The 16,963-nt window shown below is 46.9% G+C and overlaps 1 protein-coding gene across 2 annotated transcripts in view; it reads right to left on the reverse strand.

The window, feature by feature from the left end:
* LOC138670813 (17-beta-hydroxysteroid dehydrogenase type 6-like) overlaps positions 1-16,963 on the reverse strand; it is a 270,057-nt gene that overhangs the window by 29,788 nt on the left and 223,306 nt on the right. For both annotated transcript variants that reach the window (XM_069758504.1, XM_069758503.1), the window contains exon 4: positions 6,647-6,813. In XM_069758504.1, the coding sequence (XP_069614605.1) occupies positions 6,647-6,813 (167 nt within the window). The remainder of the gene's footprint in view (positions 1-6,646; positions 6,814-16,963) is intronic.

Raw genomic sequence — 16,963 nt, forward strand, 5'->3', positions numbered from 1 at the left:
TTTGATCGCGTGTTATTCTACTTTTATTTTGGCGGTATAAAAATAAAGCGTTGTTTTTTGCCTCGTTTTTTTTTTTTTTTTTTACAGTGTTCTCTGAAGGGGTTAACTAGTGATATAGTTTTATAGGTGGGGTCGTTACAGACGCGGCGATACTAAATATGTGTACTTTTATTGTTTTTTTTTTTATTTAGATAAAGAAATGTATTTATAGGAAGAATATATATATATATTTTTGGGAATTTTTTTACATTTTTTTTACACATGTGAATATTTTTTTTTTACACTATAACATTGCTCCGGGGGGGCATCATGTTATAGTGTAAGATTGCTGATCTGACACTTTGCCGTGCACTGTGTCAGATCAGCGATTTGACGTGCACTTCTCCTAGCTTCCCGGCGCCTGCTCTCAGCAGGCGCAGTGAAGTCACCTCCCTGCAGCACCCGGATGCCACGGCCATCTTGGATCTGGGCATGCTGCAGGGAGGAGGAGGTAAGAGACCCTCGCAGCAACGCGATCACATCGCGTTGCTCCAGGGGTCTCAGGGAAGCCCGAAGGGAGCCCCTCCCTGCGTGATGCTTCCCTATACCGTCGGCACACTGCGATCATGTTTGATCGCAGTATGCCGGGGGCTAATGTGCCAGGGGCGGTCCATGACCGCTCCTGGCACATAGTGCCGGATGTCAGCTGCGATAGTCAGCTGACACCCGGCCACGATCGGCCACGCTCCCCCTGTACTATCCCGTCGAGTGTCAGATAGGCCCAGGTCATCTCGACGGGATAGTATGTCTAAGGTCAGAAAGGGGTTAAGTAGCTGTTTAAAACTGAACAAATTGATAATGTTTAAGTAATGTTATGTTTAAGTGAACAAAGTTTAAATATATACTGTTTAAATCTACTTAATATTTAATAAACATATACAGTTATTTGAAAATTGTGCAATATTTGGAATTATTCGCCTTATTAATTTTCCAAACATATTCACTGAATATTTAACTTCTAAAACTTCCATCATAAACAAAATCTATTAAAGGTCTTGCGGAACGTGGTGAAGCCTGTGTGTTGTATACAACAATGCGTAGCAGGCTTCACCACGTTCCGCACAACCTCTAGTGATTGAAATGTTGAGGGTCCCACTATGAAGTTTTGCCCAGGGGCCCCGAAGTTTATAGTTACGGCACTGTCATCACATATTTATTGGCTTTCTAAAAAGCACCAAACATTAGGGGCAGGGACTTGAGCTCCCCCTCGAGCATTAAAAAAAATACTCACAGAGTTACGAGCACCGTGAAACCCGTGGCCGACCGACCCATCCTCATTTAAGTCAATCAACCACAAGTTTCAGAACCGCATCTTGAACACCCCAAAAAATACCAAAGTTCAAAATAGGTCTCCCCAGACCGAACAGAACAGCAGGGTTAAAGAGTCTGTCAGCACAGAATGACTGTTCAAACCAAGTACAGGTGATCCACTGCTTGGCCAGTCATTTAAAGAGACTCTGTCACCTGAATTTGGAGGGAACAATCTTCAGCCAAAGGGGCAGGGTTTTTGGGTGTTTGATTCACCCTTTCCTTACCCTCTGGCTGCATGCTGGCTGCAATATTGGATTGAAGTTCATTCTCTGTCCTCTGTAGTACATGCCTGCACAAGGCAATCTTGTGAATGAGTTATGCTCTCTGACCTCCTATCCTAAAATGGTGCCCGGATTATTTTTCTACCCTTGCAAATGAAAGTCTGAAATTAGAGTGTTCAAATTTGCAGATTCCTGTGAATTTCAGGAACTTTGTCACAGAGTTAGTCCTATATCAAAAATAAGAAATGGATCTGAAGCCAGAGGTCTAAAACCAAAGCAGCTAACATAAGAAAACTTCTGAAAAAAACCTTAATTAATGACTTGTTAAAATAAAGGAATAGTAATCTCAAACAGACATAACATATATACACTAATCGTGATGAAGTTAGAAAGAAATGTTATACTAACAGCACCATAGTGAAGGACATGGCTTGTCTTCCTGCCTGTCAGCGGAGGTTGGCACTCTATAAAAAACTACAGTGGCGCCCCTACTCCTCGGCGACTGCCCCTGATATCCCTATTCTGCCCTATGTTGGAAAGAAAAGGCAGGAAATAAAAAAAACAGGTACCAAGTGTTAAAACCCCAAATATGACTGCAACATCTCAGTCATCCTTATCGAATTGGTGTCTTTTTGTTGATAACCACCAAGTCAAACACAATTAATCAAAGAGAGGTAAACCACTTATACAGATGTCAAAGCGTTCCCCCCCAAAATTTTCTGGGGGAATATACCTACCCACAGTGACCCCACACGGGCACACAGGGATGGGGATATCAGGGACAGCCACGGAGGAGCGGAAGCGCCACCATCGTTGTTTACATGGTGCCACCCTCCACTGGTAGGCAGGAACACAGGACAGGTCCTTCACTAGGGTGCTGTTAGTATATCTTTTTTTCTATCTTAATAAGTATTACTGTAAGCATGTTGTGTCTGTTTGGGATAATTATTCCTTAATTTTAACAAGTTACTAATAAAGGGTTTCTTTCAAGGTTTACTTATGTTAGCTGTCAAAGTTAGTCCTCCATAGACTGACCTGCTCACCTCTATTTATAGTGTTTTATCAACAAATGCTGTGTGTAAGCCATAGTTATGTTAACTTTAGAAAAGCCAATACCTTTTATTCAATCTGAGTAATGTCCATAACGCACAGTGGCGGATTCATCTATCAGCAAATACTAATAGCAATAGACGAATCTCATTGACTGAATGTCATCAGGTTTCAATTGGCTGAATGACATTTTGGCAAACAAAGTAATATTTTCTCGCAAAATGTAATGGACTCTGCTGCAGAGACTTTTCACACAGGTTCCGACACACGAGTGAACACAACCCATGTTATTTGTCAATTTTAATGCAGATAAAGGGAAACAACGTGAATATCACCCGTGCTGCTGTAACAATAACGATCCAGGCAAATAGATGTACATCTCCTGAGGAAGAAGTCTCTCGCGAGACCGCTACGTCATCACGGGTCATTGCCGCAATGCATTCTTGGGACCGGAGCGTCGCGAGGAGCATCGCTAATGGCTTCGGCTGGATCCGGGGGCCACCAGAAGGTGAGTATATAACTATTTTGTATTTTAATAGTTTTTTCTTAACAGGGATATGGTGAGAATATAATGATTTTATTATTATTATTATTTTTAACATTATATGTTTTTACTATTGATGCTGCATAGCCAGCATGGTTAATGGAAGCGTTAATGGACTGCTAAAACACTATGTGGGCAGCGTTAATGGACTGCTAAAACACTATGTGGGCAGCGTTAATGGACTGCTAAAACACTATGTGGGTGCTGACTAGAGGGGAGTATGGAGGGAGCACTGACTGGAGGGGAGTAGGGAGGGGCCAATTTGCGGCCAGACTGTGCCTGTCGCCGATTGGTCGCGGCCAGCCGGCCGCGACCAATCAGTGATGCGGGACCGTGACGGACAAACCGACAGACAAACAAACAGATATAGATACTAGCTGAAGAGCCCGGCGTTGCCTGGGCATAGTAAATATCTGTGGTTAGGTATAGCACCTCACTTCTCTTATTTTCCCATCACGCCTCTCATTTTCCCCCTCACATCTCTCATTTTCTCCCTCACACCTCTCATTTTCTCCCTCACTCCTCTCATTCCCCCCTAACACTTGTCATTTCAACCTCACATCTGTCATTTTCTGATCACTCCACTATTTTTCCTCACTCCTCTCATTTTGCACTCACACCTTTTCATTTTCACCTCACACCTCTCATTTTCACCTCATCACCTCAGTATATACATGTTTGTCATCTCCCTTATATATAGTATACATCTGTATGTCATCTCCTGTATATAGTATATACCTGTATGTCATCTCCCCTGTATATAGTATATACCTGCTGTGTGTCATCTCCCCTATATATAGTATATACCTGAATGTCATCTCCTTCTATATATAGTATATACCTGTATGTCATCTCCTCCTGTATATAGTTTATACCTGTGTGTCATCTCCCCTGTATATAGTATATATCTGAGTGTCATCTCCTCCTGCATATAGTATATACCTGCAGGTCATCTTCTATATATAGCATATACCTGTATGTCATCTCCTCCTGTATATAGTATATACCTGTGTGTCATCTCCCCTGTATATAGTATATATCTGAGTGTCATCTCCTCCTGCATATAGTATATACCTGCATGTCATCTTCTATATATAGCATATACCTGTATGTCATCTCCTCCTGTATATAGTATATACCTGTATGTCATCTCCTCCTGTATATATATGTACCTATATGTCATCTCCTCCTCTATATAGTATATACCTGTGTGTCATCTCTCCTGTATATAGTACATATCTGTGTGTCATCTCCCCTGTATATAGTATATACCTGTGTGTCATCTCCTCCTGTATTAGACCTCGTTCACATGTTATTTGCTCAGTATTTTTACCTCAGTATTTGTAAGCTAAATTGGCAGCCTGATAAATCCCCAGCCAACAGGAAGCCCTCCCCCTGGCAGTATATATTAGCTCACACATACACATAATAGACAGGTCATGTGACTGACAGCTGCCGTATTTCCTATATGGTGCAATTGTTGTAGTTTGTCTGCTTATTAATCAGATTTTTATTTTTGAAGGATAATACCAGACTTGTGTGTGTTTTAGGGCGAGTTTCGTTTGTCAAGTTGTGTGTGTTGAGTTGCGTGTGGCGACATGCATGTAGCGACTTTTGTGAGATGAGTTTTGTGTAGCAACATGCGTGTAGCAACTTTTTGTGTGTCGAGTTGCATGTGACAGGTTAGTGTAGCAAGTTGTGTGCAGCAAGTTTTGCGCATGGCGAGTTTTGCGCGTTGCGAGTATTATGTGTGTGCCTTTTGAATATGTGCAAGTTTTGTGTGAGGCAACTTTTGCATGTGTTGCAACTTTTGTGCATGTGGCAATTTTTCCGCGTGTGCAAGTTTTGCGTGTGGCGAGTTTTCCATGAGGAGAATTTTGCACTTGTGGCGAGTTTTGCAAGCGCCTAGTTTTTGCATGTGGCGAGTTCTGCGCGTGGCGAGTTTTGAGTGGCGACTTTTGTGTATTGACTTTTATGTGGCGAGGTTGGTGTATTTGTGGTGAAATGTGTGCTGAGGGTAATATGTGTTCAAGCACGTGGTAGTGTGTGGCGCATTTTGTGTGTGTTCATATCCCCGTGTGTGGTGAGTATCCCATGTCGAGGCCCAACCTTAGCAACTGTACGGTATATACTCTTTGGCGCCATCGCTCTCATTCTTTAAGTCCCCCTTGTTCACATCTGGCAGCTGTCAATTTGCCTCCTACACTTTTCCTTTCATTTTTTCCCATTATGTAGATAGGGGCAAAATTGTTTAGTGAATTGGAACGCGCGGGGTTAAAATTTCGCCTCACAACATAGCCTATGACGCTCTCGGGGTCCAGACATGTGACTGTGCAAAATTTTGTGGCTGTAGCTGCGACGCCTCCAACACTTTTCCTTTCACTTTTTCCCCATTATGTAGATAGGGGCAAAATTGTTTGGTGAATTGGAACGTGCGGGGTTAAAATTTCACCTCACAACGTAGCCTAAGACGCTCTCAGGGTCCAGACGTGTGACTGTGCAAAATTTTGTTTCTGTAGCTGCGACGCCTCCAACACTTTTCCTTTCACTTTCTTCCCCATTATGTAGATAGGGGCAAAATTGTTTGGTGAATTGGAACGCGCGGGGTTAAAATTTCACCTCACAACGAAGCCTATGACGCTCTCAGGGTCCAGACGTGTGACTGTGCAAAATTTTGTTGCTGTAGCTGCGACACTTCCAACACTTTTCCTTTCACTTTTTTCCCCATTATGTAGATAGGGGCAAAATTGTTTGGTGAATTGGAACGCGCGGGGTTAAAATTTCGCCTCACAATATAGCCTATGACGCTCTTGGGGTCCAGACATGTGACTGTGCAAAATTTTGTGGCTGTAGCTGCGACGCCTCCAACACTTTTCCTTTCACTTTTTCCCCATTATGTAGATAGGGGCAAAATTGTTTGGTGAATTGGAACGCGCGGGGTTAAAATTTCACCTCACAACGTAGCCTATGACGCTCTCAGGGTCCAGACGTGTGACTGTGCAAAATTTTGTTTCTGTAGCTGCGACGCCTCCAACATTTTTCCTTTTACTTTTTTCCCCATTATGTAGATAGGGGCAAAATTGTTTGGTGAATTGGAAAGCGCGGGGTTAATATTTCACCTCACAACGTAGCCTATGACGCTCTCAGGGTCCAGACGTGTGACTGTGCAAAATGTTGTTGCTGTAGCTGCGACGCTTCCAGCACTTTTCCTTTCACTTTTTTCCCCATTATGTAGATAGGGGCAAAATTGTTTGGTGAATTGGAACGCGTGGGGTTAAAATTTCGCCTCACAATATAGCCTATGACGCTCTCGGGGTCCAGACGTGTGACTGTGCAAAATTTTGTGGCTGTAGCTGCGACGGTGCAGATGCCAATCCCGGACATACACACACACATACACACACATTCAGCTTTATATAGTGGATATATTTTAAGTAGACCTAGTGTCTTGGCTCCCTCTGATCTGTGCAGATCAACTTACAGTTCTCATAATAGTGATTGCCATAGCTGTCTTTAATTTCTTTGGGAAGATTGTTCCAAATATGTTTTATGGTGTTTAAGCGGCCATCAACTGAGATTGTCATCATTGTTCGGAAACCACCGGGTTCTATTATGGAGACTTTTACACCAAAATGGCGTAGTTCCTTCCTGTAGATAAAAAACAAACAAATATAGTTACACATACACAGATGCGTAACAAGAGTACATTTTTGAACTTGGTGTACAAACAACCATAATGTTGTTGCAGGTCTGGTTTTAGACAAAGTGTGGCCCTGAGCAAAAGTTTAAAGTGGGTCCTCAAATGCCATCACATAGAAACATTTCGGCTGTATTTACATGCGCTGAGTTCAGGCTGTTAAACAGGCGCCATCGTCGTTTCCCGACCTCTTTACACTGGCTGAGGAAGAATGATGGGCACAGAATGATCACTATTAGAGCAATCTGTCCCCATACAGAATCATGTTATCAGCAGCATATCTGCAGTTTTCACCAGGCGATTTTGCTTCTTTAGTATAATATACCCCATAGTCCTCCACATTGTATAATATACCCCATAATTCTTCATATAGCATAATACATTCCCCATAGTCCTCAATACAGTATAATGCAGGACCCATAGAGTACAGATGGCATAATGCACTCCACATGGTCCTCGATATACTATAATGCGGTCCCCATATAGCATAATGCAACCCATAGTCCTCAACAGAGTATAAAGCAGCCCTCCTCAGAACATGGTGTGGCCTCCCATAGAGTACAATACAGCCCTGCCATAGAGTACAATGCAGCCCCTCCATTGAGTAGAATGTGACCCCCTCAGAGTAAAATGCATCCCCCTCATAATGTAGAATGCAGTCCCCTCATACAGTATAATGTAGCCCCCCATGGAGTAGAATGCAGACCCTCATAGAGTATAATGCAGCCCCCCTCATAGAGTGTAATACAGCCCCCCTGATACACAGTATAATGCAGATCCCTCACACACTCTACAATGCAGCCCCCCACACACTTTAATGCTCCCCCCACTTTAACGCAGTTTCCCCCACCCAACACACAGTAAAATGCAGCCTCCTCCCCACCACACAAAGTATAATGCAGCCTCTTCCCACACACACAGTATAATGGAGCCCCCAACTCCCCCACACAAACACACAGTATAATGCAGCCTCCTCCTCCCCAATACACACAGTATAATACAGCCCCCACACACAGTATAATGCAGCCCCAACCCCCCACAAACAGTATAATGCAGCCCCCATCTCCCCACACTGTATAATGCAGCCCCCAACCCCCCACACACTATAGTGCAGCTCAACTTCCAACCCTTTCCTCCACACAGACAGTATAATGCAGCGCCTAACCTCCCCACACACAGTATAATGCAGCCTATTCTCCCTCCACATACATTTTAATGCAGCTCGCAACCCCCTCCAACACACACAGTATAATGCAGACCCCAAACCCTCCACACACGGTATAATGCAGACCCCAACCACCATGGCACAATGTGCAAATGTTTCAAAAAAATTAGCCAATGGGTCTCTCTCAGATCAGCTGAAAGACACCATGATAGGGACTTCACAATACACTTAGCAGTTATTACAAGAGGTAGAGATAGAAAGTACAAGTTTCATCATTGCACAATGTGCAAAGGTTTCAAAAAGTACAAAACAATACCCACGTGGGGTATACATAGATGAATACTAAGTAATTGTTGCAGAAACAGGAGGAGTTGATTTCCTGAACAAAATGGTTTTGGATGGTAAGGGATGGACATTAAGACAACTTTAAAAAAAACATTTGGCCTGCATTTACGTTATGTTGCTGTCATCCGTACGGCTTACAAAGTCGGAGGAAATCCAGCCCTTGTTCAATTTTAGTAAAGTCAGCCTGTTTGCATTTTCCATTGACAGCCATGTGCACCTATCCATTATGATTGCACCAGCCGAACTAAAAACATGCGCAGACAACACACTTGTGGCAGGGCGTGGCAGCAACTCCAAGATGTACAAGGAAAGGTCGGGCCAAGTGTACAGCTTGGACAACCCATAGTTAAAGGGCACTGAATAATCATGGAGGACGCTGGTATGGTCACTTAAGTAGTCCTTCACCATCTTGGTCAAATTCTCCCTCCTGGTTATAGTTACACCCACAGATAGGACGGTCTCATAAAAATGGCCCAGTTGGTGGACATCCCCCCCATGAGTTGCACCTGGTGTTTGTGGCCCTCCCCTGTAATCCTTGTGGGTGAAAAGAGCCAGTACCTTTGTCACCAGTGCTGTCTGAGGGTAATCTTTTGACCAAGTCTTCCACTATGGCCCTCTGGCATGCATGCACTGAATAATGGCACGTCTGCCTCTGACATTAGAGAAGCAAATGTCTTCATTAGTGTTGAGCATTCCGATACCGCAAGTATCGGGTATCGGCCGATATTTGCGGTATCGGAATTCCGATACTGAGTTCCGATACTTTAAGTATATCGGAAACCGGAATCGGAAATTCTCATCATGCAAACTCCCGGTTTTATTTAAATCAGCTAATAAGGAATGATTTGAAGTGTGGGCACATCCTGTTCTGCATGGTGGGCATGTATCTACCGGCATGGCTGTGATTTGCTGCTGAAATGATGTCACGATGCCCTATAAAAGTCGCCGCTGCCATTTTGGGCTCACTCTGCTGTGAATTCAGTTAGTTATATATAGGGATAATGGTGTGCACTCAGGTCAGTGACAAGGAGGTGCTGGTAAAACAGACCACCTGCAGCAGGGCGCGGGAGCGCCGCTGACCTAGTAATACATGACAGGACACACAGACCACTCTTAAGTGTGACGGCCCCTTCAACCAGCCTTCCTCCACCCGGGACACATAGGCCTAGTACTGGCCCTATAACAAGGTTATGCTTTAACGGAATCGGTCGCCCACCCTCTACTATTGCCACTCTTTTCCATTTGTATCAAAGGATCAGAGTAACCCCATGAATAAGACCCAGGAGGGTCGAAACGTTGGGTTTCTGTCTACATAAATATTTCCGACTGCAAAAATTTGTGGCAACATACTTGTTTCTTTTTTGAATAAACCTGGCATATACCTTTTTCTGCATCATACCAGTATTGTGTGCGGTAATTTTTCTCTATGTGAATTCAGTTAGGGACAGGACGCTGTGTTCTGACTGAGGGCCAGTTTAGATTTGCTTCATTGTGCTTAACCCAGGCTAATTTAGCAACCGCTGTGTTCACCTTGCTTTTGCCTTGCAGTCAGGGCCGGCTCCAGGTTTTTGAGGGACCCGGGCGAAAGAGTCTCAGTGGGCCCCCCCTTTAACACATACCCCGATTCATGATCGCATATAAACACAGCCATATAGTATATAACACTGCCCACATAGTATATAGCAGCCCACGTAGTATATAGCAGCCCACGTAGCATATAGCAGCCCATGTAGTATATAGCACAGCCCACGTAGTATATAGCAGCGCAGCCCACGTAGTATATAGCAGCGCAGCCCACGTAGTATATAGCAGCGCAGCCCACGTAGTATATAGCAGCGCAGCCCACGTAGTATATAGCAGCGCAGCCCACGTAGTATATAGCAGCGCAGCCCACGTAGTATATAGCAGCGCCACTCACTCAGGAACTGGTAGGACTAGGAGCTCCTCCTGAATCTGCCTCATAACTTCAGCAGCACTGCAGCCAGCCAGGGGCGGAGAGCAGAGCAGAGAACGTGCTCTCTCCACCCACAAACAATTTCACACTGGCTGCCTTCTCTTAACCCCTATGTGTGCCTGCCTGGCTGCACTGACTGAGTGAGAAGATGCTTGTGTCAGAGGTGGCACATAGGGGTTAAGAGAACGCAGCCAGTGTGACTTTGTGGGCGGAGAGAGCATTTTATCTCCTGCTCTGCTCTCCCAGCTGTATCTATGACAGCATGAGTGGGCCCCCCTCTCTCCCCAGGGCCCCGGCATTTGCCCAGGTGCGCCGGGTGCTGACGCCGGCCCTGCTTGCAGTGCTGTTCACAGCTGTCTGCAAGGTCTGCGTGTGTGAGTGCAGCTCGCTCTGTTGTCTGGCCACAGCCACAGCCGGTTGTGGTCAGCTCAGGGTGCTTCACTGCCTCATACTGCTAAATCCATTGTCTTTTTTTGTAATTAGTGCAGCCTGCTGCACATTTTTTCAAATATATCCCATACTAGTGGCTTTCCATCTGTATCCTGCTAGATTGTGGAAAAACACTATAAAGGATTAGATAGAGGAGCTTTTTTTGGCCTTGCAGTGCCGTTCGTGGCTGTCTGCATGGTCTGTGTGAGTGCAGCTCGCTTTGTAGTCTGTCCGCAGCCACAGCCGGTTGTGGTCAGCTCAGGGTGCGTCACTGCCTCATACAGCTGAATCCATTGTTCTAAATTGCACTTAGTGCTACAGCCAGCTGCACATTTTTCCTAAAATATCCTATTAGTGTCTTTCCATCCGTATCCCGCTAGATTGTGGAAAAACACTATATAGGGTTAGATAGAGTAGCTTTTCGTGGCATTGCAGCGCCGTTCACGGCTGTCTGCACGGTCTGTGTGTGAGTACTGCGCTCACTCTGTAGTGTCTGTTCTGCGAAACAAACCCAAAGTTCACCAAACACTCCACTTTACTGTTGTGTAGGCCACATAAACTCATAATAAAGTCTAGTCCACACTTCATAAAATAAGTGTTTCTTATACCTGTTAGCAGCTGTTCAGGAATAAGCACACTTAGCCGTTAGTACTTTTCTGCCTATCTTTATCAGTCTATCACGATAAAGAAGGCAGGGAGTAATGCACGTGGGCGTGGGCATGGGCGTGGAGCAGGGAGAGGACGTGGGGATTCTGCGCCTGCTGCGGGCACTGGTGACTCCTCATCCACCAGTTTTAGTAGGGAGCAGACCTTCATGCGCAGCTTTGTAGGAGCTAGCCATACCCCGCTGCTGAACAAATTGAAGCCGTTGTCGGATGGATGGCAGCTAACGCATCGACTTCAATTAGTGCCACATCCTCTCAGGCACAGAGCACTGAAGAGCAACCATCTGTCTCTTCACCACCTGCCAAATTGCCCAGGCAGTCAGAGAGCCCAGGACAGGAGCCATCTCTACTTCTGTTCTCTGAATCTCTTGGCTTGGAAACAGGGGGCCAGCCAAGCAGCATTAGAGAATCAGAAGAAGAGGCTGTATGCAGTGATGCCCAACACCTTTGCCTCTCTGAATCAGAAGAGGCGGGTGGGACAGTGCCTTCAGTTACCACTTCTCAGTACGCATCTGATGATGAGGCTCAGGTGCCAGTTTCTGGTGCGTACTGTGCTGCCGAGACTACCCAGGAGAAGCAGTTGGTGGAAGAGGGTAGCGTAGATGATGAGGTCCTCGACCCATCATGGCGTGAGGAACAGGAAGGTGGTGGGAGCAGCTCTGAGGAAGAGATACCCCGAATGGCCGGGAGAGGGAGGGGGAAGACTGCGGTGCCTGTAGCCTCCACTTCGGCACCGATTAGGAAAATGCCTCTTTCAAAAGCAAAAGCGGGCACACCCAAGATTTGCAGTGCCTGGTCCTTTTTTGACACAGTTGCAGATGGTATGTGCTTTGTCAAATGCAAGCTGTGCCGTCAGAAAATCAAACGAGGGAGACATGTCAGCAACCTCAATACCTCAAACATGTGGAAACATGTGCGGACCAAGCACGCGGTGGAGTTACAAAAACACACTGAAGACCTAGGCCAACCTACAGCGGCACCTACCACCTCTTCAGCTCGTGTTGTTGCCTCTTCCTCCCGATCACACACTGCTGGTTCGGCTTCCTCACAGGATCACCATGGAAGAACCTCTGGCACTGTTGTCCAGTGACCCAGTGTAATTCCACCCACAGCAACACGTTCACAGTCATCCTCACACTCCCAGCCCAGTCTACAGCCATCAGTAGCACAGGTATGGGAGAAAAGGCGGCCATTATTATTATTATTATTATTCATTTTTATAGCGCCATTTATTCCATGGCGCTTTACATATGAATGGGGCAAATAAAGACGACTACAATAAACATGAGCAAAACAAGGCACACACAAGTACAGGAGGAGAGAGGACCCTGTCCGCGAGGGCTCACAGTCTACAGGGGATGGGTGAGGATACACTAGGTGAGGGTGGAGCTGGTCATGTGGCGGTTCAGTAGACTGGGGATCACTGCAGGCTGTAGGCTTGTCAGAAGAGGTGGGTCTTAAGGTTCCTTTTGATAGTTTCCCTGGTATGTGAGAGCCTGATGTGTTGGGGTAGAGAGTTCCAGAGTATAGGGGAAGCACGGGAGAAGTCTTGGATGCGGTTGTGGGAGGAAGACATGAGAGAGGAGTAGAGTAGGAGATCATGAGATGATCGAAGGTTGCGTGTAGGTAGGTAATGGGAGACCATGTCACAGATGTATGGAGGAGTCAGATTGTGAATTGCTTTGTATGTCATAGTTAGTGTTTTGAACTGTAGCCTATGGGCAATAGGAAGCCAGTGAAGGGCCTGGCAGAGAGGAGAGGCTGGGGAGTAAGGGGGAGACAGGTGGATTAGTCGGGCAGCAGAGTTTAGGATGGATTGGAGTGGTGCCAGAGTGCTAGAGGGGAGGCCAGAGAGTAGGAGGTTGCAGTTGTCGAGGCGAGAGATAAGGGCATGTACTAGTTTTTTTTTTTGTGGTTTCATGGTCAGGGAATGTACGGATCCGGGAAATGTTTTTGAGTTGGAATCGGCAACAGGAGGCAACGGCTTGGATGTGTGGCTTGAAAGAGAGGGTAGAGTCAAGGATCACCCCGAGGCACCGAGCGTGCGGGACCGGGGAAAGTGAGCAGCCATTGACATTGATGGATAAGTCGGGTGGAGGGGTAGAGTGAGGTGGGGGAAAGATGATGAATTCTGTTTTGTCCATGTTCAGTTTTAGAAAACGAGCAGAAAAGAAAGATGAAATAGCAGACAGACATTGTGGGATTTTGGTCAGTAAGGAAGTGAGGTCGGGTCCAGATAGGTAGATCTGTGAGTCATCAGCGTAGAGATGATATTGTAAACCGTGGGATTCTATGAGCTGTCCCAGGCTGAAGGTGTAGATGGAGAAGAGTAGGGGTCCTAGAACTGAGCCTTGGGGAACACCGACAGACAGGGGGTGAGATGAGGAGGTGGTGTGGGAGAGGGAGACACTGAATGTCCGGTCTGTTAGATATGATGAGATCCAGGATAGGGCCAAGTCTGTTATCAAAGGCAATTCAGTACCACAATGGACATAGCGGTCAGAGCACATACAGTGATCTGACAATAACCCAAAATCATAGAACGAGCTCTGAGACGTGGAAACTCTGCAGACCGCAATCCCTAATCCTCTCCAAACAACACTAGAGGCAGCCGTGGATTGCGCCTAACTCTGCCTATGCAACTCGGCACAGCCTGAGAAACTAACTAGCCTGAAGATAGAAAATAAGCCTACCTTGCCTCAGAGAAATACCCCAAAGGAAAAGGCAGCCCCCCACATATAATGACTGTGAGTAAGATGAAAAGACAAACGTAGGGATGAAATAGATTCAGCAAAGTGAGGCCCGACTTTCTAAACAGAGCGAGGATAGGAAAGATAACTTTGCGGTCTACACAAAACCCTAAAGAAAACCACGCAAAGGGGGCAAAAAGACCCTCCGTACCGAACTAACGGCACGGAGGTACACCCTTTGCGTCCCAGAGCTTCCAGCAAAACAAATAGACAAGCTGGACAGAAAAAATAGCAACAAATAGCAAAGAAGCACTTAGCTATGCAGAGCAGCAGGCCACAGGAATGATCCAGCGGAAAACAAGTCCAACACTGGAACATTGACAGGAAGCATGGATCAAAGCACTAGGTGGAGTTAAGTAGAGAAGCACCTAACGACCTCACAAGATCACCTGAGGGAGGAAACTCAGAAGCCGCAGTACCACTTTCCTCCACAAACGGAAGCTCCCAGAGAGAATCAGCTGAAGTACCACTTGTGACCACAGGAGGGAGCTCTGCCACAGAATTCACAACACAAGTCTGTGATGCCGAGAGATGAGAGGATCTGTAAAAGGATGCAAACCACCCACGAGCACAGGCTCTGAATGCAGGCATTGCAAAACTTCTGTCACTTGAAATGCTCTCATTCAGGCTGGTGGAGACTGACAGCTTCCGTAACTTGATGGCATTGGCAGTCCCACAATACAATGTGCCCAGCCGCTTTTATTTCAGCAGGCAAGCCATTCCTGCCCTGCAAAAGCATGTGGAGGGAAACATCAAACATGCGCTACTAAACGCCGTTAGTAGCAAGGTCCACCTCACCACCGATGCGTGGACCAGTCACCATGGACACGGACGATACCTTTCCCTCACTGCCCATTGGGTCAATGTTGTGGAGCCGGATACAGACATGGCGAGTGGCGCTGTACGTGTACTGCCAACGCCAAGGATTGTAGGAATCCAGTCTGTGCACATTGACTCCTCCTCATACTCCAGTTCCTCAGAATCATCGCTGCAGGAGCCGTCATGGTCTACCTCCACCTTGACCCGTGGACGCTTACCTGTTACAACCGATATGAGCACAGCTGTGGCCAGACGTCAACAGGCCATACTTAAATTAATTTCTTTGGGGAATCGAAGCCACACAGCGCAGGAGTTCTGGAATGCCATCAATCAGGAGAGCGACGTGTGGTTTGTGCCAGCGAATCTCCAGCCAGGCATGGTAGTGTGTGACAATGGCCGAAATCTGGTGGCAGCTCTGGGCCTTGGCAACCTCACTCACATCCCATGTCTGGCACATGTGCTCAACTTGGTTGTGCAGAGTTTTCTGAGGGACTATCCGGATCTTGATGCACTGCTGCACAAGGTCCGCCTTGAGTGTGCTCACTTGCGGCGTTCCAGCATGGCCAGATCGCGCATTGCAACTCTGCAGCGCCGATTCCGTCTTCCGGAACATCGCATCATATGTGACCTCCCCACCAGGTGGAATTCCACGTTACATATGTTGGAGCGGTTGTGTGAGCAGCAGCCAGCAGTAATGGAGTACCAGCTGCATCAGGCGCAAAAAAGTCGCAGTGTGCGCCGTTCAGACTTCACAACCACTGAGTGGGCCACTATGAAGGACATCTGCCAGGTTTTGCCGGCCTTCGATGAATCCACGTGGATGGCGAGTGCAGATGATGCACTAGTCAGCATGACTGTCCCCCTTATCTGCCTGCTTGAAAGAACACTGCAAGTGCTAAGGGATGAGGTGGTAGAAGAGGTTGAGGATGAGGAGTCAGAAATGCCATCGGCTTCTGGACAGTCTGCGCGACGTGGTTCCTCACAAAGGACTAGGCAGGGGACCTTTTGTGAGGAGGATGAGGAGGAGTCAATGGAGGAGGAAGACATCTTTCCAGAGGAGGAAGTTACACAAATCTCCAGTAGTCAGTATGTAGAGCGAGGGTGGGGAGATGCAGAGCAGGCAGACATCACGCCTCCAGCAGGGGGCAGCGTTTCTTGGCCAGTTGGCAGTCTGCAGCACATGGTTGATTTCATGCTGCAGTGCCTGAGAAATGACCGCCGCATCGCCCACATTCTTACCACGGCTGATTATTGGGTGTACATGGATCGCCCCCACGTAAGGGCAATGGGGTACTCGGTACCGGGTCCTTCAGTTCCCTCAGCGAGGATGTCACGGTGGCCTGACCCAGATCGTGGCCCTATGAGGGGCGCCCAATAAAAGGCAGAGTTCGTAGATAATGGTATTGTTCGTGACGCCACCTGTGGTATTCGGCCAGGGTGACCGACGCTGCTTAGGGGTCCGCTGGGGTGATGGAATGGCAGCTAGATGGTATACCTTCCCACAGGTGAAGTATGTCCCCAGGGCTTCCCAGAAGTGTAGATGTTGATGGTGGATGGTGCAAGGTGCGGTAAATAACGAGGACACAATGGGTGCAGTCTCTTTACCTTTACTGAAGGCTTCACCATCCACAGTCCAGAGTGCTGGATGACCGGGTAGGCAGGGTCCCGCCGGTCTTATGGCAATCCCAAAGTCCCCTTATCCAGGTGGAAATCAGTAGCCTTCCCCTTGCGCACAGTAACGTAGTAGGTCCCTAATTGCATTAGCTACCGTAAGGTCCTCACTCTTGTTACTTCTCTCTCTCTGTCCCCCAGATGGATAGGACATAACCCGTATGACGGTGGTGGCCTGAGGCTATTTTATAGGGACCCTAGAGACGCCCCTCCTCCGCATTGCCACCTTGTCTGCTTAGGTGTTTAGGTCGGACAGCCAACTTGGAATCGACTGCCCTGCCGGTCTCTGAAGTAAAGCGTAGA

This window comes from Ranitomeya imitator, chromosome 3, assembly GCF_032444005.1.
Source record: "Ranitomeya imitator isolate aRanImi1 chromosome 3, aRanImi1.pri, whole genome shotgun sequence".
NCBI lineage: Eukaryota > Metazoa > Chordata > Amphibia > Anura > Dendrobatidae > Ranitomeya > Ranitomeya imitator.